At 38.6% G+C, this 23,373-nt stretch overlaps 1 protein-coding gene across 1 annotated transcript in view; it reads right to left on the reverse strand.

Annotated features, from left to right (window-relative positions):
* LOC127629139 (zinc finger protein 512B-like) overlaps nt 1-23,373 on the reverse strand; it is a 112,825-nt gene that overhangs the window by 5,161 nt on the left and 84,291 nt on the right. Inside the window, exons 6-16 of the mRNA XM_052106221.1 lie at nt 22,374-22,591; nt 19,929-20,000; nt 17,609-17,743; nt 15,027-15,154; nt 11,520-11,609; nt 8,267-8,356; nt 7,346-7,534; nt 5,843-6,172; nt 5,535-5,636; nt 3,740-3,802; nt 3,554-3,652 (exon numbers count right to left, since the gene is read on the reverse strand). Coding sequence (XP_051962181.1) covers nt 3,554-3,652; nt 3,740-3,802; nt 5,535-5,636; nt 5,843-6,172; nt 7,346-7,534; nt 8,267-8,356; nt 11,520-11,609; nt 15,027-15,154; nt 17,609-17,743; nt 19,929-20,000; nt 22,374-22,591 — 1,516 coding nt within the window. The remainder of the gene's footprint in view (nt 1-3,553; nt 3,653-3,739; nt 3,803-5,534; nt 5,637-5,842; nt 6,173-7,345; nt 7,535-8,266; nt 8,357-11,519; nt 11,610-15,026; nt 15,155-17,608; nt 17,744-19,928; nt 20,001-22,373; nt 22,592-23,373) is intronic.

The following is a 23,373-nucleotide window of genomic DNA, read 5'->3' on the forward strand; positions in this document are numbered from 1 at the left end:
TCTTTCCCCTGACCTTTGACTGCATGGTCGTGCGGACCATGTGGTTGCAGGCAGGCAGGCCTCAACAAGCCATTTGCAACTACCTGGACCATAGAGTCAATGAACACCAGAGTTCATCCTAATTTCTTCATTCAACATGGAAGGAATTGGTTGCAACTTCCACACCATCGACCCAAGGCACAATCAAGCCTTTCTCCTGCGACTAAATCAGGGCGCTCTCTCAACAGCCAAGGCAATTGCAAGTATCGTACCAGTAACTAACTGAACATAGTTTAGTATAAGGTGAAAACCCCTTTGTAACAAATGTACTTTTAAATTAAGAGCTCGAGGGTTCTCTCAGATGGTCAAAATGACTTCTTTCATAACTGCAGTTCCCCTATGCTGTTCCAGTTTCATTTTATTTTCCCTTTCCCATGTATGAGTATTTTGTGTGTATGTTTTTGTTTAGATTAGTTATGTGTTTGTATTTCAGATAAATAAACTTTTGTGTACATTCTTGCGGGTTGAATCTGGTCTGCTTGTAAATCAATGTAAATGTAACGATTCGATCTCAGCTCCATGCTAAGTAAGAGTTATTTTTGTGTGGCCACAAAAAATATCCTTTCTGAGAATTGCTAGACAATCAATACTGAGTGTTTGCTGGACCAACAGATAAACTGATTGTAATGTTAATTCAGCTACATCAAGTTGATTCTATTAACTGATCCAAATGTTCATAATTAATTATAACGAGTTATGACTAATTATTCATGTTTCCCTTTTAATGATATGTTGACTGTGGTATATTTTGATAAATAATCTCATCCCTGTTTCTAAAAGATTTAGCTTCAGAGCTATACCTATATGTGTAATATTATTGTTAATAAACCATGAGAATAATATTACTCCAATAAAATAATTAATCATACTTCTCTTTAGCATGGATGAAACTTTGACCCAGATCACCAATCAAACTGGTGTTGGTTGCTATGGCGACGAAAGTTCACAGGAAGTCCTAAAGAGACTCCTCTGGGGCAATTTACAACGCATGCGCAACCTGCCGACGCCATATTGTAAACACAGTACAGCTAAGCTAATAGCATAAAACAGCACCACCAAACTAACCAGTTAGCGAACATTCATTGAAACCCCTAAATACGCCACACCAGCGTAAGGTACCATTCGTTCCAGAGGTGCATGCTGAGCTCTCCAAAACATTACAAGTTTGACTGCCTTTACCATGCTGGACCATGCAGAACAGAAGGGCTATACCACCCTTCAACAGGTGGACAAAAAGATTATGGCACATTTATCCCCCACTTCTGCACTTGGCTGGAAGAATTGTCCTTTTCTCCCTTCCAAACTGTGTAGGCTTACATCTGCTCCCAAGTCTTGTGTGGCCTCAGGACAAGCTGGATCGGCCTTGGACACCATGGCAATTTTGCAGGTCTTTTAGGCACAAATCCTGAGGGACATGGGCAAGCACGGTCCCAAACTCAGGCTCTTAACAAGTTGCGCAGCGCTACTGATCTCACTTGAGCGCCACCAAGATTATTGCCCAGGCCAACGGTAGATTGATGACCACTATAGTGGCACTTGAGCAATTAAAACCTATCAAGAGATGCGTGAAGTGGACAAAGTGAGACTTCTTAATGCTCCGGTGTCAAAGCTGGGCTTGTTTGGAGACGCGATAGAAGTTTTCTCAGAAAAGCTTGAGACTGTAAAGAAGCACTTGCAGGCAATGAAATGTTGACTATTTGCAACAGCTGAAAAGGCACTTTGCTCACTATTTTCGTCAGGGGCACACCCTGCCAAAACTAATGCTCATCCGGCTTCAGCCCTGTCAAGCAGCACCAAGCTGATAGTGAGACTATAGCACCCATGACTGAGATGTAAAGCATGGTGGCCAGGCTCGCGCAATGGTGGGGAAAGACCCACAGGCCAGCCAAAGCGCTCCTGACTATGTCAGATCTGCAAAAGAGGAAACCAATTTGGTCCATGTCATCAATTTCAAACACTTTTTTTTTAATTACATTTTAGTTTTATAATGAAATAAATGAATATGGTGGCACAATTAAATTTTGTCAACAAAACTAATTTCAAACATTTAAGCATACACCTACAGATCAAAAGATTTTTAAAATCATGAGAAACATTTCAGTTAAGTGTTTCAAAACTTTCAACCACATTTTTTGGTAGCAGCTGCTGCCAAATCGGTATTGTGGCATTGTGGTATATGGACCCCTACCATCGACTTAACATCAAGTGAGCGACTTGAAAAGGAACGTCCTGAAAGGAGGGAACAAGACATTACGTAGCCTTGCCACAATATTGATTGCCGCTGAAAAGGTTGAAGAGTTCCTCTCGCATCTTCAGTCGAATGTCCTGAGGAGGCCGTCTTCCAATCCACCTTGTATAGGCTCAATGAGACATGAGACGTGATGGAAAACTATTCAGAGTGATCAGGGCTCTCGGGGTGTCATCCATTATCAGACCTGCCAACCTTGGACATTTCTGAGACGGGGCACAGGGTTTGATAACATACCATGTTTTGCTCATCAGAACATTGATCTGTGCGCACCGTGAGGGAAAGAGAGAAGCATGAAATCATCCTCCAGATAAACGTGTTAAATAATTGTGTTAATAATTTTTTAAGTAATGATAAAAACAATATAATGCAAAGTGTAAATGTATAAATAAAATGTTTTATGGGAATTCAATATTAACAGACTAGTCGACTATTATTTCCAATGCCGACTAGCAGCAGCTGTACCATTTATTCGAGTAGTCTCACACATCCCTAATATACATATATAAATGTAAAAAATATTTCAGCAGTGAAATGAGCCGCTCTGAGACGGAAAAACACAGCACGTGTGAGCACAGAACACGCACCTGAACAACTCTTCACTCTGGAACACACGGCGCCTCAAAATATTTCAATCACAGCACTTTCATAATCACTAAGCCATATATCGATTTCAATTTGATTTAAATCGTAACTTCTCGTTTCCTCCTTTCAGGGAACCGGAGTTACAATAGTAACCTAGACATTTTCATAGTCATCAAGCTAGCTTAGTGGAGATGTCTAACCAGTGTTTGTGTGGGTTAACACATACTACTTGCAGATTGTGATAAAGCATGTTAAGTAGTTAAATTTGAAGATTGTGCTGAAAATGTGAATGGTGTCATGCCAATCACTCAAATAAAATCATCGAAATTGCCTTTAAAGGTCTTTTTTCTTTGTTTGTTTGGATGACTCACTGACCAGTAAGATTTCTGAAGCCAGCATTCCAGATGGAAACTGAGCTGTTGATGTTGTTATACTCAGATGAGTTGTATTTTACATTAAAGCACATTATGAACCATAGTGCTTTTAGCATTCATTCATGGGTATGGGTAGAACAATTTTCAGAGATTGCCAGAATATTCATGCTGTTTATTTACACAAGACCAGGTGTAAAAAGTTTTGGTGAACAGTTGTTTTATTTTTATTCTGGGATACTTTGAAGGGTAAGTGCTCAGCTAACTTTTCTGAACATGTCAAGGGTGTTTGTGAGAGAGTATGGATTACCTGAGAATGTGTCTTGCTGATATGGTACTTTACACCACTCTCAGAGCTAAACTCCTTCTGACAGAGCAAACAGGTGTACTTCCCCACATCGCCCCCTCCCTGTGCAGAGAGCAATTACAGTAGTGAGAGTGATGATCTGACAGGCATGATACAACTATGGAAAGAAATTTATAGGCCTAGTGATACCTTGTTGCAGTTTGCCAAGTGAGCTTTAAGTCCAGATACACTGGAGTACACAGCTTCACAATTCTGTTATGAAATAAAGGAAAAACTCATTTCTGAACAAAATTCTAGCAAACAAGGGTTTTCAAGGTTTTAATTTTTCAGTTGTTAATTCACATGTTAGTTTCAGTTCATATGTCCATTATAATTTAAAGAGAATTATTGCAGTATTATAATCTTTATCATAAAAGAATGTCTTCTTTATACCAAGCTTTTTATGAAAACAGGCTATAAAGTTTTGTCCCTCAGTCTGAACTCAACTCCAACACACTAACCATTTTCAGTCCATGAAATTTTGGGTTTCACCCATGTGTGCCATTATGAACCAGAGGGGACATCATTTACCTTTCCTAAACTGTATGGTGCAGTGACAGGTAAGAAATATCATATTTTTCGTGTTCATATTTTGAAATGTATTATAGTCTGGTGGGTATCGTCAAGTTTTACAATTCAATCCTGTCACATGAAATTAAGCAAAAACCAGAAATGTGAACAAAAACCTTTTCAATTGTTCCGGAGTGAAAACATTATTTTAAAATGCTAGTAATCGGTTACAACCGGTTCATTTCATTCTGATAATTTTTTCATGAAACCAAAGGCCAAAGGGTTTATCACAGTACATTTTTGGAACTACACCACTTCATGTTGGCAAAGAAAAATGAAACATGTGCATTGATCCTGAAGGAAACTGCTGCATCAAAATGTCTTTGTCTAATTGCCCGCTGTGGATGTCACATTCTGTGAATGAAGTCCTTTTTAACAACTATATATAAATACTACATATACTAATCCAGATATGAGGAAATCATTATTAGTTACATTAAAAGTACATTTCTCAGATGTTTCCAAGTCTTCACTCCATTACTGTTATATACGATGCATTAATACAGATTTGATGCTGCCGCGTTTTGACTGAGAAACAAATCTGTAATTAAATGATAGATAACCGGAACAAACCAAAATAAAAAAACATTTAGTTTTTAGTCCTTGATTTTAATTCATTTCTTAATAAATGAAGGTCTTCTGTCCAACATCACACAAGGAACAGTGGCCATTTTAAGCAAAAAAACTTCATCAAACACAACCCTGTCACATTGTTCATTGTCAAACAGTGACGGGGTTGAGCTGTTCACTACAATTATGAATATTTGTTTAAAAAAAAAAAATGATATACAATTATGAAAAAAAAAAAAATACAAAAATGGGAATACTCAATATATTATACTTATAACTACATATTACACATTATACATATAACTAATTCTATACATTTCCTTCAATGAAACATGATGATAAAAACATGTGGGTAGGAGAATTGTTGAGAGAGGGGTTGAGATGAGAAAATGTGAACACAATTAAAAATGCATTGTGATGTTTGCTGAGCACATCCTGACATGTCAAGAGTTAGCAGGGTTTTTAGTTACAAATCTGAATTAAAAAAAATGTAAACAAAAAAAAATGAGATAGACACACAATTTCCCTAATTGTAGCTTCATCACATAAAAATTAGAAAATTGTAATAAATGTTATGTGTAGACTAGTCATTAAATTGGTATGAGGGACACATGAGCAGTAGGCAGATTATTATTTTTAAATCATTATTGTATAGAATCATTTTCAAACAATTTCCATTTCATCAAAATTTTGTTAAATGTAGTAAAATTCGAATGCGCTAAAAATACCAAGTTTAAATATTACAGAATCCCAGGAACGACAGCCAATGAAGAATGTGAAATCAGAAAAACAAGAGTGTTCTTACGCAGTTGGAGCAGCAGATGAATCCTTTCTCCTTCACCTCATTCTTCCAGTTCTCCACAGTTTTGGGGTTAAAGCTGGGGAGGCCTGGTCGTGTGTAGTTGAGCTAACAGAACAAAATTAAACAAGAACATTTTGACAGAACTTTCCTTTTTGGGTGAAATATCCCTTAACTATTAGGGTTTTGGGTTTAGAACAAATCCCTAAATCAACATATAAGCAATAAAAATAGTGATGCATGCCTTAACAAACACCAAAAAGCCAATGTTTACAAAGGATTTATGAAAGCAGACTGTGTGTATGTGTGCATACTCTTTTGATGTCTGGCACAAGGTCGTCTTTGATGCGCCGTTTGTTTCCCCAGTCTTTGGCCAGCTCGTCTTCTGCGATCTCCTGCATGTGAAACACAGCCACCTGAGCGGAGTGCCGTCGCACCCTTCCACTGGGCGTCCTGTCAAAATCCAGCAGCTCCTCCACCTCTGGCTTTTCCTCATTCCTCTCCCCAACCAGCTCCACCTGCTCCTCTGCTCTCTCCTTCACCTTACCCCTGCCTTTCTTCAGAATGGTCTCTTCTTGCTCCATTTCCTCCTGCACTTCCTCCTTCTCTTTCCTCTCTTCCTGTTTACACTCCTCAGCTGTGAGCTACATGAGGTGAGGGGGACAGAAACAATCTTTGAGGCAAAGAATTTATTCTGTAACGTGCATTACAGGCTTATCAAGTTTAACGGAAACTATTTTCTTCCAAAATGTTTTACCTATATACTGTACTTAAGTAGAGTAAATTACATATTTAAAGGGATAGTTCACCTAAAAACTTTAATTCTCATGTCATTTACTCACCCTCATGTCATCCGAGATGTCTATGACTTTCTTTTATCTGCAGAACACAAGTTAAGATTTTTAGAAAAATATTTCAGCTCTGAAGGTCTGAACAATGCAAGTGAATGATGACCAAAACTTTGAATCTTTGAAAACTTTGAAAGCCATTTAATAGGTGTGGGTGAGAAACAGAACAATATTTAAGCCACTTTTTACTATAAATTAATGTGAAAGTAGAGATTTAGAGTAAAAAGGGGCTTCAATATTGTTCTGTTTCTCACCCACACCTATTAAATGGCTTCTGAAGATATGGATTTAAACACTTGAGTCATATGGATTACATTTATGTTTCCTTTATGTTTTTTTTATCTACAAAGGTCTGATCACCATTCACTTGTGTTGTGAGGATTTACAGAGATCTTTTTCCAATCTTCTTTTGTGTTCTGCTGAAGAAAGTCATACACATCTGTGATGGCATGAGGGCCAGTAAATTATATGATAATTTTCATTTTTGGGTGAACTATCCCTTTAATGTGATGCAAATGAAAACAAGTTAAGGATGGATGTACAGTAATAGCTCTTGTTGAACTTTTGAATTCACAGTCTGTCCCATTCTCACTCAATGGATAAAAAAAACATTCTTAATGACCTTAAACTGGAAATATTAGGCTGAATTTAAGGGGTTCCTTCAAATAATAACATAAAAAAGAGACCTATTTTTTGCTTTGTTTAATAGATTTTGTAGAAAGATTTATCCATAAAGTTTCATCTGGTGAACGGTTGTCACCCAGGTGCATAACAGTTCAACATATTGAACAGACTATCCCGCTATCCTACAAATAGAAAATTTAAAAACTACATTCTACAGTAGGTCAATTTCAATGTGTCAGGTGGTGCTGTGGGTAACTGAATGATCAATAAAACCAGAATTATTTGACATTATTCAAATAATGTGGGATCAGGCCTATGCCGTGTTATCTAACCATGTAATCTCACCGTGTGTGTTGGCGGGGTGGCAGCTGGGTGCTCAGAGTGCAGGTGGTAGTCAAGGCCAGATTTTGAGCGATAGGTCTTCCCACAGTGCTGACACATGAACACATGTTTCTCTGAATCCACCATCTCTCCGCCACAGCGTTTATGATGGTACTGATAACCAATCAGACTGGAGAAGTGAGCTGAACAGCCCTGTATGAGACAGAATTAAACATGCTTCATTAATTAACACACTGTTCTGCTTGAGCCATGGGCTTTCTCTAGGTTTATTGTCTGGGCTCATGGTTACTTTTAAGGGGACTGTTTGTTATTACTGTACACCAGGCAATGCCATTGAGTGTAATGCAACACTTCAGGAGCTTAAGCTGAAGATTAAGCCTGGAAGAGTGAATGATTAAACCATCAGTCTACAGCTGTACTACATTAACATACTTCACCCAAGTATGTCACACATTAGTAACCAAACCGCATTCCTCAAAAATTCCCTCCTCTGATCCCCTCTCAGTGATATTTCCCATTTTTCTCTCTTCAACATTTTCTCTACAGATCAGAAAATGTGTCATTTCAATCAGACAGTCCTGCTGAGAAGAGCAGTGTAGAAAAGAATTTCTATACATAAAAAGGAAACTTATAATGAGATAATGACTTCATCTTTATTCTTTCAGTAAGGGAACTCTTATATTGTTGATCTTATATTTTCTTAAGTTTGTCAGAGACACACTATACCAACCCTGTTACCTTAATTTCCTATGGTAAACAACTGATTATTGCAAAAAATTATATTTATAGGAATATCGGCACAAAACGTTTCTTTCCAATAAGCATATTTGTCAGGCGGGTGGGTGGACGGATGGACGAACACAATCAGATATATAGACAGACAGACAGATAGATAGATGGCAACCACTGAAGACAAATTCTTACCTCATTGGGGCACTTGATTTGGCCCATGTGTTTGAGGAGGCGCCGTATTCTCCCTCTCTCCTCCCCAACCTCATTTTTAGTCGCTGAGGTCTTAGAAATAGGAAACAAACATAACACAACACATTAGTCCCTAAGACTTTACAGCCAATTTGGTTCCAATCAATGCTTTCCAAAAGCCAGATGCCCAGCACTCTTTATAGAGGGGCCATTACTCAAGGCATGTTTATGGCAACTTTCAAGACTTCGGTTTATACAACACTGTATATTGGCTTTTAAATACATCAGTATTGTACAACCCCAGTTCCAAAAGAGTTGGGATAGTATGAAAAATGCTAATAAAAACAAAAAAGGAGTGATTTGTAAATTATATTCACCCTTTGCTATATTAAAAGCACTACAACTAAACATTATGTAACGTTTTACCTTGTGAATGTCATTGTTTTTTTATGTACAGTAATTTAAAAATCAGATGATTGCATCACGCTTCAAAAAAGTTGGGTCAGTCAAGTGTTTACCACTGTGACACATCACCATTTCTTCTAATAACACTTATTAAGTATTTGGGCACTGAAGATACAAGTTTAAGTTAAGAAAGTGGAATTTCCCTCATTAATGTATTATGTAGGTCTTCAGCTGCACAATTGTACAGGGTCTTCATTGCTGTATGGTGTGCTTCATTCTCAGTTGGAGATGATCAGGACTGCAGGCAGGCCAATCTAGTACCCGCACTCTCTGCTTACACAGTCATGCACTTGTAATCCGGACAGTATGTGGTTTGAAGTTGTCCTGCTGGAAAATGCGGGGATTTCCTTGGAAAAGATGGTGCTGGATGGCAGTATATGATGCTCCAAAATCTTTAAATATCTGTCTGCATTCATGGTGTTCTCACAGATGTGTGAATTACCCATGCCATGGGCACTGACACACCCCTGGCCCATACAGACACTGGCCTTTTGGAACTGACGCTAATAACAGCTTGGATGGTCCTTTCCCTCTTTGGCCTGGACAACACAATGGCTGTTTTTCAAAAACTATTTGAAATGTGGACTCATCAGACCAAAAATTGACAGTTCCAATGTTCTACTTTCCATCTAAGATGAGACCGAGCCCAGAGAAGTCAGCAGCGCTTCTGGACAGTGTTGATGTAGGGCTTCTGCTTTGCATAGTAAAGACTTAACTTGCATCTGTGGATGCAGCGGCGAATGGTGTTGACTAACAAAAGTTTACTAAAGTAAAGTTATCCCAAACCCATGTTCATGATATCATTACAGATGAATGATGTTTTTTAAGATGGTGATGTCTGAGGGATCAGAGACCACGCACATTCAGAAGTGGTTTTCGTCTTGTCCTTTACACAACGAGATTTGATCAGATTCCTTGAATCTTTTAACTATATCATGCACCGTAGAGGGTGAAATACCCAAAATACTTCCTATTTGTCTTTGGGGAACACAGTTCTCAATGTTCTGGATTATTTGCTGAAGAATCTGTTGGCAAATTGACAAGTCTCTAATGATCCTTGCTCTTGTAGGACTAAGCTGATTTTAGAAACTCCTTATATACTATGACACGACTGCATCATCTTCTGATTCACATCGCTTCGTTATTTTAACTCGTCAAATTGTTGTTAGTCTTAAATTCCCCATTTTGGAACGTGCTGCAATCCAAAAATGTATGAAAAAAATTTAATTCACAAGGTAAAACATCATATAATGTTTAGTTGTAGTGTTTTCAATATAGCAAAGTGTGAATATAATTTACAAATCACTCCTTTTTGTTTTTATTAGCATTTTTCATAATGTCCTAACTTTTTTGGAATTGGGGTTGTAAATGAGACATAAAAGATATCTAAACAAGACACTGGAGACTTGAACACAGGGCAAACACAATGTCTGGACTGTGAGTTAAGTTCTGTACTGAAAAATGAAGTCACAGACAATTAAGATGCTAAAACATGTTAGCGCTAGCACCCAGAGGCACACAAGACACCAAGAGCTGATAATGATAAGGTAGACAGAGAGAGAGAAGTTTTTTCTACTTTGGTCTATTCTGACATAAAGTTGGTTGCTTTACATGTCAGTCACATGGCCTCTTGCTGTCTAAGTGGGTGGTTTTTGACCAGAATAAGCTGCAAAGTGGATTCGTCTTTATGATGAATATCAAAAGTGTGGCTCTATGAGACAACTGACTTAAGTGTCTATAAATCATCTACACATACTCAAAGAATCAGAGTTCTGAATGCACTTCTTCATTAATGTTTCATACTGTTTCCGAGACAACTGGTTGTGCATAATTTAACATATTTCTCTGGAAACATTGGTTCCCGCTAATGCACAAGGTTGGCAGATTAAGCAAATATCATTGACCCACTTTAGCCATTTTTTCATCTCATGCTTTTACAGAAAACCTCATGAGGTTTACATAGGCTGAAATGTGATTGGAAAAAGCAGTCAAACTGTACTCACTAAGCTGATTACCATTATTTGACTTGGAAAAAGATTACTGGCAAAAAAAGCTGTTAATATCTTTGATATGTTGGTCTAATTATTACAGTTTATATAAGACCACTTTAAAAGACATTTTAGTGACTGTGAGCTAAAATTTAGTAACTTTTATTTTCAGTTTGTCCATTTAATTTAGTTTAGTTTTCATTCATTTTCACATTATGATTGTTAGTATTAGTTTATTTATTTTTTCCATTTTCAGTTTAGTCATATATTTTTGTGTATTTTTAATTTTAGTTTTATTATTTTTAAGTGCTACCAAAGACATTAACTGATATTCAGTATGTAGATACGCTTGAAATATTTATTGCATTTGACATGAAAACTCTTTTATTCAGTTCTGTGTGATTTCTAAAGATTTTAGAGGGTTTTAAAGGTTTTAAAAATGAACACATTTTATTATATACTGTATATCAAAACCTGACACTATTTTATTTGAGTAGTTTTGGAGCCATTGAGGATTAGTTTAGCTTAGCTTCCGATTTGAATTAGTTTTCAGTTGTCATTTTCAAGATAAACACACTTGCTAGATGTGAGCTATAAGGCCTCCTCACATATGTGCAGTTAATGGTTAGAGGCTAATGGATTCTTTAGGTCTTAAAGTAGTGCTGTATCATGGAGATGGTGTCATAAGATGTAATAGAGATTAGAGGCTGATGTGGCTGTGGAGCGGCCACTGGTTTCTGTAGTGGTCATGTAATGTAATAATAACACTGATTTGCTGCACACGAGCACACACAAACACTCACCTTAATGTGGTCAGTCATGCAGTGGTAGTTGAGTCCAGCTTTGGATCTGAACTGCTTCTGACACTGGTGACATTTGAGAGCATCCCGCAGCTGCAGGAAAGAGGCCAAACGTTAATGATGTCATCCTCCATAAAAAAAAAATGACATTTTATAGTAGATATTACAATCATACATAATTTATTACAGAAATTACTGGGAAATAACTTGTTTATATACAGCATATAATAATGCTAATATTTGTGGTATTTGTGGCAATTAATAATATGCTAAAATTGAATAATTTCAATACCACAGTGAAACACCACATTTTCATACTGAAAAGCAATGTTTTTTTGTGAACATTGAAACAATGCATTCCTATGCACTTATTCACACTGTGTCCGAAATGTGATGTCAAAGTGAGGCTTATTTTCTTTTCCAATAGGTTGGTATTTTTACATTTGTTTGGAGAAAACTCTCACTATGAATAAGATTTCAGCTGTTGGGTCATGTTTTCGGAACCAGACTGATCTCACAGTGAATTCGGAAACAGTAGGTTAACTTTTCTTTTAGCTAAATTTGGTCTGTGCAAACTAGAAGCCATTTGTTTTGAGAATAATGGCTGGCTGATGAAGTTATTGGCTGGCTAGCCGGCTCAGCCAAAACCTAAATGGCTGCTGCAGCCGCCAAACTTTTCATAGCTGGAAATGGCTGAAGCTGCAATTTCATGTCTACAGATGTCTATGTTATACTGATTTACTAGATCTCAATATTTCCAAGCAATGCATGGCTTACAATATATTTCTACAAAATGCAATACAATGTAATAAAGAAAACACCAGATTTTACTTTCACAATGTATGTACATATTTATTTTGTAGTCTGTATGCTACTAAACATTTTCAAATAGCCTACAATGTGTTGTGTTTAGGCTAAATATATGTAGGCTAGGTTGTATACAATAACTTGGAATTATCATGGATGAAGCTTATCATATTACACCTTGATTAAGAATGCAAACTTTTGTTGAATTTTATGAGAAATCTACAGACGCAAACAGACGAAGTGTAGTAAAATAAAGACTTTTTTTCACCACAAGTCTGAAAGAAGACATGTTATTGAAGACAAATATCCAAAAATCTCAAAATTGACCAGTAAAAAGAAAATGATGTTTTTGCCTGCCGTGTCTCGCCTTAATAAACACACACTTTTATCAGTATTATTTTGGACAAAGATTTGCACATTTCACTTCAATGTACACTGAAGCATGCGTCGTGAATTAGCAATGTGGAAACGGTGGTTTGTTACTGCAGTAATATCACGTTCAGTGCTATAAATCTCTCCGTTCCAGAATATTTGTTTCATAACATCAATCTTTGATTCAGGTGTTTGTGCAACCGTGCCCTAAAAAAAAAAAAAAGTAAGTAGGAATTAGGAAAGTATGTGAGAAGTGAGATCAAAATTACCTTGCTTGCTTCTTTCCGCCATTTCACCTCAGTGCGAGAAAAAAATGCATCGCTTCTTCTGTACGGAAAACGAGCAATTTTAATTGGTCGTCAATTCACTGTGAGTCTGTGTATCGTAGCAACGAGCACAAGACTGTGCTGTTATGAATCCAGTGGGAAAATAGATCTCGTGTATTGTTTATATATTTCGGTGTGTGTATGTCTCTATGTGATAGAATTATAGAATTGCAAATAATTCTAGCCGGCTCAGCCAAACTTTATCAGATGGCGGCTCAATTTGGCTTACGAAATTATTGGCTGGCGGCGGCTGAAATTCTAAATGGCGCAAATGGCGGCACCTGGCGGCGGCTTCGGGGTCTAGTGCAAACCAATATTCGAAACACTGCCCCCAGTGGCAAAACAGTAAGTGTTGTTTGGTGTATGGGCATGTGTGAGCTTCATTTTCAGGTGAAATGTCTATGGATAGGCGCCAAAAGCGAGTTGTGAAGTGAGTTGCTTTTAGCTGTACAGGCAGTAATACAGTGAAGAGGAATATAATTTTATAAAATGTACCCCTCCCACCTAAACCTAAACCTAACCATCAGTGGAGTAAAAATTTAATGTAACCTCTGAATCGTGCACGTCACTAATTATGCAAACACAATTACTTCCTAGTTTCCACGCTGCTGATGCAACACGCTTCCAGTCGGGCCACAGTGGAATGTAATCACTGGATGCTTATTGTAACGATTCTCTTTGCTCTTGGTGTACATAGGCCTTAGGATGTAAAGCTATACTGCACTGACATGAAATACACAAATGAGGAACAATAAGGTCAATGATTATGTTTTAATGCAATTATTTTGCCATAAAATGTCTTACTTAATGCTCATCACAGGTGAATTATTTCCACACAGAGCTCAAAAAGAGGCCAGAGAAACTGCAATTACTCATGACCCCACAATAACACAGCAGATCGATTCCTCCTTAATAGACATGTCATAATTTTTATAGAGTTGTACTTTAGACTGGGAAGGCACTATAGGACTCTACTCTACATGCACACAGGGTAGGGCCGCTCTCTACATCTCCCTCACAGAGGGCCAATCAATAAAATTCTCCTAATGGTTCCCTCTAGCCCTGAACGTGGGGTCCTGAGAGAGAGGTGTCTAATTGCATGCCTGGAACACTACCCTCTCCACTTCCTCTGTGGTTTGGTTGTACTGTAAACAACAGAAGGAAAGTAATACATTAAAGCTTTGATTGTTGCACTTTTGTTCCTTTATTTTTGAACTTTCTTTTTAAACTGTACTGTGGCCCCAATTAATAATTAGTCACTTTAGCCACGCTTAAAGTGCATGAATGTGTTTGAATTAGGGCTGTCAATCGCAATTTTTTTTTAAATCGACTTAATTACATGGTGTCCCCATTAATTAATCGTGATTAATCGCATTTAATCGCATATACAAATATTTGCTGAGAAAGCCCCTCGTATAAATATAATTAAATATATAATGATGAAATAAAGATACATAGTTATCTTTAAATTTACATAAAAAATAATAATAATAATAATATATATATAATCCGGGGGATTTCATCATTAGGTTTTGTTTGTATAAATACCCCTTTGTTTTTGTATTCTTTTGTCAGTTCTTGTTTATTGCTGTTTTGAGTTCCCATTTATTGTTTGACTGTACATTTTTTTTTTATTAAAGCCTGCACATAGATCCTCCAACTCCTGTCTCATCTCAGCAACCATTCGTTACAGAAGAACTGACCCAACATGGATCTAGCGGCTGTCCATATTTTGCTTCTCAAGCAAGCGGACCATCAAGTTAAGGATCACACACACATGAGTTCTTAGAACTAGAGAATTTAGTGCACTATCCAGCCTTCCAAGAAACAAAAAAAAAACAAGGACAAGATGCATTGTGATTACCCTTTGAATCGTAATCGAATCAGGAAGCCAGTGAAGATTCACACCTCTAAAAATAATTCCTATAAGCCTAAATGTGAGGCGTAATATTGACATTAGTAAGTTAGCCAGGAGGCCAGAGTGATAGGTGTTGTAACTCCTCACCTTCTGACAGATCTCCATGTGCTTCTTAAGGCCGTGGATGGTCTTGCGGGTGACAATGGAGCATGTGGGGCAGATCACCTCCCCCCTCTCAGATATGGTGTTCTGCCACTGGACTTCAGCTGGGGGCACTAAGATAGAAACAAAGAGAGAGACAGAATACATATACCCAGGTCTGCTCACAGGTACCATGTTATTAGACTGGGAGTATGGTAGCTAGCTACACATTCTTATTACATGGCTCTCTGGAATACTTAATACTGAATGTTCATGGTCATTTGAAGAATTCTACAGTCAAATATTTTTGTATAATGACCGCTAAACTGAATAATTGACTGTTGTCCTACTTACTATAGTCCCAAGCGACCAATATTCTGGGTTCAGTGGGCACATGGTGCAGTTCCACCACTGGGGTTAGTACGGCCCCATGTAGCATCCCCGAATAATTATTTAAACTATCCCAAAAGTACATTTGCTGAAATACGAAATCTTTACAGATACTTTTGTGTTTGATGTTGATTTAAATGAAATTGTTTAAATATGGCTGGAAACAAAATGCCCTCACTCAGGTATCAAGTTATCAGACTATGGATGTATGATGGCTAAATATTCCTATTACATATGGCTCTTTGGAATACTTCATTCTGATTGGTCAATCATGGCATTCTGCATTCAAATATTTTGTATAATGACTGCTAAACTGTATAAATTATCTTGTATCACTCTGTAGTCTCTTTTTTCTCAAATAATAAAATAATTTCAACTGAAATCAGCATACCATTTATTAATTTCATAAGTACCGTAATTTCCGGACTATTGAGCGCACCCGAATATAAGCCGCACCCACTGATTTTTAAATAAAATATTATTTTGAACATAAATAAGCCGCACCTGTCTATAAGCCGCAGGTGCCTACCGGTACATTGAAACAAATGAACTTTACTCAGGCTTTAACAAAACACGGCTTGTAACAAAAATAAATAGGCTTTAACGAAACACGGTGTGGCAGCGGGGGCGTGGTCAAGCGCCCGTCCGGGAGAGAAAAGCGGTAAGGGCGCTTACACCTGAGCTAAATTATGTGTAACACCGGTGTCTAATTTCAGTAAGCATGGGGAGAGCGGCATAAAAAGGCAGCAGCCACAAAGCTGAGAGAGTGACACACGTCAGTCTAGTGTTGGCGCATAGAAGAATTGAGAAACTTTATAAAATTGATTGTAAACATTGCTGTGGCCATTAAAAGCCTTACCAGGAACGTCAAGTGCCCTGCTGAAAACTGTCACACTGGTGCCCGTGTGACAGTTTTCCCAAGAAGGACATGTGAAGCAGGGCACTTGAAATTAGACACCGGTGTTAGACATAATTTAAGCGCAGGTGTAAGCGCCCTTACAGCTTTTCTCTCCCGGACGGGCGCTTGACCACGCCCCCGCTGCCACATACGGCTTGTAATAAAACATTTGCAGTAAATAGTAGCCTACCAAGAAAGTCATTGGTCACTATCTTCCTCGTCCTGTGCACTGAAACCACTGAAGTCATCTCCTTCAGTGTCGGAGTTGAATAGCCTCAGATTTAGTTGTCTTTTTGCACTGAGTCAATTCCTCACGCTGCTGTTTCCAACGTCTTATCATCGACTCATTAAGACCAAGCTCCCGTGCAACAGCCAGATCAATCGCCTTCAGCTTGAAAGCAGCATCATATGCGTTTCTCCATGTCTTTGCCATGGTGAGGGTGACAAAATTACTACCGTAATCAGAATGATGGGAAGTTTGAGCGCTTCGATTTAATCTAAACAGTAAACAAAAAAGTTGTTTGACCTTAACCCGTTCGGCAATTTCATTGGTCTAATGAAAGCTTCACGCCGCCAAAAAACTGAGCACGTCACAGAATGTTTTTTTATATATATATATATATATATATATATATATATATATATATATATATATATATAAAACATTTGAAAGCGGGAAAAATCCATATATTAGCCGCGTCATTTTATAAGCCGCGAGATTCAAAGCGTGGGAAAAAAGTTGCGGCGTATAGTCCGGAAATTACGGTAGCAATGTAATACGCGAGATAATGTCCATTCAGTGGGTCATTACCACATAATAAAATCCTTCAGAGTGATACAAGAACTCCCCACTTTGTGTCAGGGTCCTGATCACCCTGTTGCTGATGTTTGTTTCTTTTCGATAATGACCGGTTGACTGTTCGTTATTCCTTACTCATATTTTGTTCTAAAATGTTATTTTGCCATCAATATCAGCTTTCATGTGTGCTCTGTTGTCATTGTGATTCTCCCCGTAGATACACGATAGACTATGTTTACACCAGGTATTAATGTCTATCACAGGTGATTTAATCACACATGGACAGCACTAAATATAGGTAAAAAGGGTTCAATATGTCTCGGAGACAGTGTAATCAAATCCCATAACCACATTTGAAGGTCGACAGGAACAAATATGGATTGAAGTTATAGTAAAAAATAAGACAATCTCCCCTTGAAAAGCACAAATGGTCACAGGAGATGTGTTTGAACTGTTAATATCAGGTATAAAAGGGGTCATACAAACAGAGAAGAGAGAGACCTGAACTGATTGCAGCAGACTCTTTTCTGTTGGGAGCTGGTACTGGCTGCTTCTTCTGGGTCTCTTCAGTGAACAGAGGCCCCTCCGCCCTCTTCATCCGATTGACTTTTAACTTCTCCTCCACCTTATTCATTCCTGTACAACACATTAAGAGACAGCAGAGACCTCAAAACAAACCGATTGAGATGGTTTATATTCTGTAAGTAAAAATTGTAATGTCACCCTTAAAAAGCACAAACATAGAGACTAAAACTGCAGGAGTCTGCCATACAGAGAGAAACAAGGGTGATATACAACAACTCTCTTTTGTGTTGTGTTCTATGTCTCCTGGTGCAATGTGTCTTGAATATGGACTATTAAACATTCAACAGGAAATGAAATACCTTTTTAACATCCCTATTAGCACTGACAGGGGTAATTATTACTATAAAGGAGCATAAGGCTTCTAATGGCAAACATACAGGAGGGAAAATACTACTGAAATCTTAAGGATTATTACTCAAATGGAGACAAAGATTGATTTTAGATTTTTTTAAATATTTAAAACAAGCACTGCTGTGAGGGAGCAAGTCATGGCATAAAGGGGTCATGGCAACCCAGTACGTAATTTAAGAGAGCACTTTAGTTCCCTTATAATAATAGCTTAGCTTTGTACAATGTGGCCTGGAAAACAGATCAGAAATTAATAGGTTTTCAGGCAAGCATGACACCAAAAGAGACAAAAATGTAATGTTTTATATTTGATACATTTGATTACATATTTTTGAAAAACAAAAATATGGATTTACTGCATATACAGACACCAAGGTCCCCACACTTTTTGACCACAGAATTTTCATGATTGTTCCAGGCCAGGAAATTACACTTGTAAAATTAACTGATAGTTCCGGGTTTACCATAAATAAGGAAACTCTGAGACACTGCTGTGACCTGCAGCTGTCAAATTATTTCTTGCTAATATTTTAAATCTTTGAAGTGAGTGTTGCTTATTGCATACTGTAATTAACATGAAGCAGATTAGGATTAAAAAAAACAGAAAACTAAAAACACTGATTGTGTTTTCAGTGGTTTTCTGCAAAGCCTTATGATGTGATATCAGCCACGCTTGTACAGAACCACCCCAGGGCCCAAAACACCTCAGCATTCAGTGGGTTGCATTGTGTAGCTCTATCTCTGGTCTCAGTGGGCACCATGTTGCGGCTCTGCCTCTGGGCTCAATGGGCCCCATTGTGCAGCACTGGTGAATTAAAATGTTATCCCAGCAACACATTTATGTGATATGAAAACTTCACAGATATTTTTGTAGTTGATGTTGATTCAATTTATAATCAAAAGCCATACTTGGTCAGAATTGAGAATTTATGTATTTGCAAAAACTGTTCAAGGCATCAAATGGCCATGAACAGGTGAAGTTACGAGTGTGTATTTAGCAGGGATTCCATCCAACTATTTTTATGCACATTTTGAAATTGCGCACAAGAAATCCTGAATGGAAACACTTGATAAGTGAACAAACATTCTAAATTTGCATTAAATGTAATGCGCAAGGAGGTGGATTTTATAGAGTTTTGCATTAGTTAAAATGTGCATTATGTTGATGGAAACGGCTTGTTTTATTCGCAAAACAATGACGTGTTTTGACCATTCGTGCATGTGTTATGAGTGTGTGACAGCTTGATGTGACTGGCCCAATGAAAGATAAGACCTTGGCACACAATTCTTTGAACATATCGCTTGTCATTCTGAAGTGTTTAACCCACACCTGTTCATCAACGTGCGTCCTCACAATCCACCAGGACAGTTGTGAGAGCGGGCGCTCCCAGGTATACATAGACTGGCGGCATGTGGGCATCGCATTTCAGCCCCATTATATCAAATATTACACATATTCTGCAATGTCTCATGGATGCATTTAGTCAAATGAGATACTTGCTCCAGTCTTGCAAATAAAACTCTCCCCTAAGCAGGGAGGTCATTCAGCTGCTCCATCATGAAGAGACGGCTCGTAATGCGCATTACGTAGTGGATGGAAACACGCATCAATTTGTGAAGTCAAATTTTTAAAAATGTGCTTAAAAAAAGTGAAACATTTTGATGGAAACCCAGCTTATGTGTGTCAGATTTTGCTATCTTTGATAGTACAACATAAAATCTGACATTGTGGGGATGAAAATGATGACAACTTTATAAATTGACAAATAGTTCCATTAAATTTCCCATTAAAAATGCCAAAAGTATGGTTTGTAATAATTATAATTATTTAAGAACAATAGAAGTCAATGGGAGGTCCCCACCATGTTTTTGTTCATGTTTGTGCTACCTTTCAAGCCGAATGTTCCTGAAATAGACGGCTGCTCCCCGGTGAACTTCTTTGGAGTTTTCTGCTTCCTCCCTGGCTCAAATGGAGAAGAACAAGAACAACAAGAGGTCAAACATCTAAATAACATGACAATGAATTAAATCAATGATTTTATGATGATAAAAAGCCAAACCATTCAGTGAAAAACAACATTAATGAGCTATTGCTGAGCTATTTGTAAGTTACTACACAAGTAGATCACCTAAACATGGTGGTTTTTATAAACTTTATATATAGCATCATTATTACCACACTTTCAAAGGCTGTTTTCACACTAGGTTCAATTGCTTGGTCCAAATCCGACTTTCATTCAACCCCCTCGATGGAAGCATTTTTCCAGAAAATATTTGCAAATAATAACATATTGTATTTGAAATAAAAAAAATGTGTTTTACTAGTGAATGTAATAATTGTAACACAATCCAAATAGAATTGCAAATCAAGTATTTGCATTTACATGTACTCATAGCGAACTCTGACGTCAAACAAACCCCGGTGCACACAAACTGTCCGTGTGAAAGCACCGTTAGAGAAGCAGAAAAAACAAACTGTGTCTTATTAATGAGGCTCAAAACGTCAGTGTGCCAAAGTCAAGCAAACACCTGCTGTTTCACATGCTGTTGAACTTCCTGTCTTTGTCACCACTATGGAGAACCTGACACAACTTTCTTGAACAGTCATGGGAGCACAGTGGATATTTTATGTGTGTCCATGGGTCTGGATGCAATAGCAAAAGAGGCCTTGATTGTCAACTTATGTCACACAAACACAGCTGCTCCAGTGCTATTTTACTCACATGTCAGACACAGACACAATCTCAAGCTACACACAATGTCCTCGCCCCTGGCTTCGATGTGGAGCAACAAACGAAGGGATCGTGTACCCAAACAAAGGCCATAAATAGCGAGCTCACAACACGAGCCAGGGCAACATCTCGACACACTGTGATTCTGCCAGGCAGAGACAGAGACAGAAGCCGCCACCAGCTACCAGAGAAAGACTTAATGACCAGCACTTACACAATGCTGCTTAAAGGGCCAGTCCACCCTTTCTGACAAATGTCAATTGCCGAGAGCATTCTGGGGTGTGTTAATGAAGTTGTGAGTGGTAGAGATTCTTGTTTTAAAAAGTAGGATGTGTCTAAGATTTTGTGATTTTGTGGGAAGAAATAACAGCACATTTTTACAGCAGACAGTTTTTAATCGGAGGTCAAGCTCTGGAAATTCTTAGATGTTTAGAGGAACTACTTTTTTGGTGGAGGAACTTCAGGTATCAACTTGTATAAAAGTGTCAACTTTGTCTTAAATGTTTGTGACAGGGCGGAGGGCGGGGCTGGGTCATGATACTACACACCTGGTCCCTTATCAGGCTAATCAAGCCTCCGAGAGGGATAAAGGCAGACTGCGGAGGATGGTGCGACAGAGAGAGAGCATTTATAGGGAGCTTCCCCGTGTGTTTGTGTGTCTTTTTATTTTATTAAATGTTGTTTATATTGTCAAGACGGTTCTTGCCTCCTCCTTTCCATTGAACTGCTTCACACTGGTGCCAAAGACACGGGAAGGAGAAGGGATATGCCGTAGTTGAGTTCTCGCCGCTACCATCCACCCCAACGGAACAGCCGCGGCCATCTGCCGGGGGACAGAGGAGCCGGGCCGCCTGGAAGCGGAGGAATGCCCGCCGACCGCGAGGGCAGAAGGGGCTCCTAGCCGACCGCCTGGAGCGGGAGAACCGCTGCCAGGGGCGGGGTAGACCCCTTCTGTTCCCCGAGAACGCAGCAGGGCGTTCCGTCTGCCAGGGGCCAGAGGACTGCCTCCGATCCGCCCGGGGAGTCGTGGCTGTCGTCCGTTAGAGGGTAGAGAATTGGCAGAGGACCTAGCTACGGTGTTTTTTTTCTCTCTCTCCCACTGCCGCTTAGCGTTGGCCTTTTTTACCACTTTTTAATATTTTTTTTTGTTGGAGATACTACACGGTTACAGGAAGTAATTATTGTTTTCCTCCCCCTGTCCCCTCCCAGATTCAGGAAGGCAGGGATGACCTGCCGGCAAACATGGCGTAAGGCATGCTCTCCCCCAGGGAAAGAGGGGGGTATACGTCATGCTGGGGGCTCCACGGCATGAGAGAACGAGGGAGGAATGTGACAGGGCGGAGGGCGGAGACTAATCAAGCCTCTGAGTGGGATAAAAGCCGATTGCGGACTGTGGTGCGACAGAGAGAGAGTGTTTATGGGGAGCTGCCCCGTGTGTGTTTGTGTCTTTTTATTTAATTAAATGTTGTTTATATTGTCTTGCCTGTTCTTGCCTCCTCTTTTCCATTGCACTGCTTTACAATGTTTCTCCCAGGACAAATAATTAAGTGCTTTAAATAATTTTAGATGCAAAGTAGTAATCTTAGTGTATGCAATCTTACTGTGCTTCATTCTCTCAGGGTCTTCCTCATGGAAGGGTGGGGGTAGACTGTCCCCTTCACTCTCACTGCTTCCAGCATCTAAAGACGACCCCTGCTGCTGCTGCTGTCTTCGGTCCGACCATTGAGGGGCGCACTCCCCATTCTGTGAGGGCCGAGACACCTCTTTGGTCTTCTTCGCTTTGAAAAATACAGGAAATGGAGGGCTGTTCTCTATAGGCCTATTGGAGCAGAGGGAACACAGGCTAGTACAGTCTATCCACAGATGACTGATACCATAGTAATAAAAGAGGGCATCATCTGGAACTTGAGGGCAGTGTGGAAAACAAGACATATATCTTGAAGCAGCAATTGCTGTTCTGGGTGTGGGGGTGCAAATGTAACCAAAAATTTGATGTTCGAAAATGCATATTTTAATTCGGTGAAGAAATGTACTGTTAATGCTAAAGCATGTTTAAGGGAATAGCATTTAAGGCCTTTATAATTATTTTTAATGCAACCTATCACCTTAAATTCATGTTTAAAAAAAAAAAAGTTTTTAAAAGGAAAACTGCTTTAATTGCCACATTGTGACAAAAAATTGACTAGCACTAGATGATACAGGTAAAAAAAAAAAAACCTCCAGCCAATTGCAACAAACTCCCAAAGGTTAGAACAGCCTAAGTAATAATGCATCCTTACATGCACTGTATAACAAAGGGTTTTCTTAACAAAAGGGGTTTGTTGCAACTGGGCAACAGATTTTTTGCCTTTTAATGATAATAATTTGGATCAAAATTGGAACTAAAATAATTTGGACTAAACAATTGTTGCATAGTAGATTAAATTAATATTCCAGGTTCAATACAAGTTAAGCTCAATTGACAGCATTTGTGGCATAATGTTGATTACCACAAAAATAATTTAGACTCGTTCCTCCAAAACTCTGGGTTCCAGTAAGGCACTTACTGTACAATGGAAGTGAATGGGGCCAATTTTTGGAGGGTTTAAAGCAGAAACTATT

The sequence above is a fragment of the Xyrauchen texanus genome, chromosome 35 (genome assembly GCF_025860055.1).
Source record: "Xyrauchen texanus isolate HMW12.3.18 chromosome 35, RBS_HiC_50CHRs, whole genome shotgun sequence".
NCBI lineage: Eukaryota > Metazoa > Chordata > Actinopteri > Cypriniformes > Catostomidae > Xyrauchen > Xyrauchen texanus.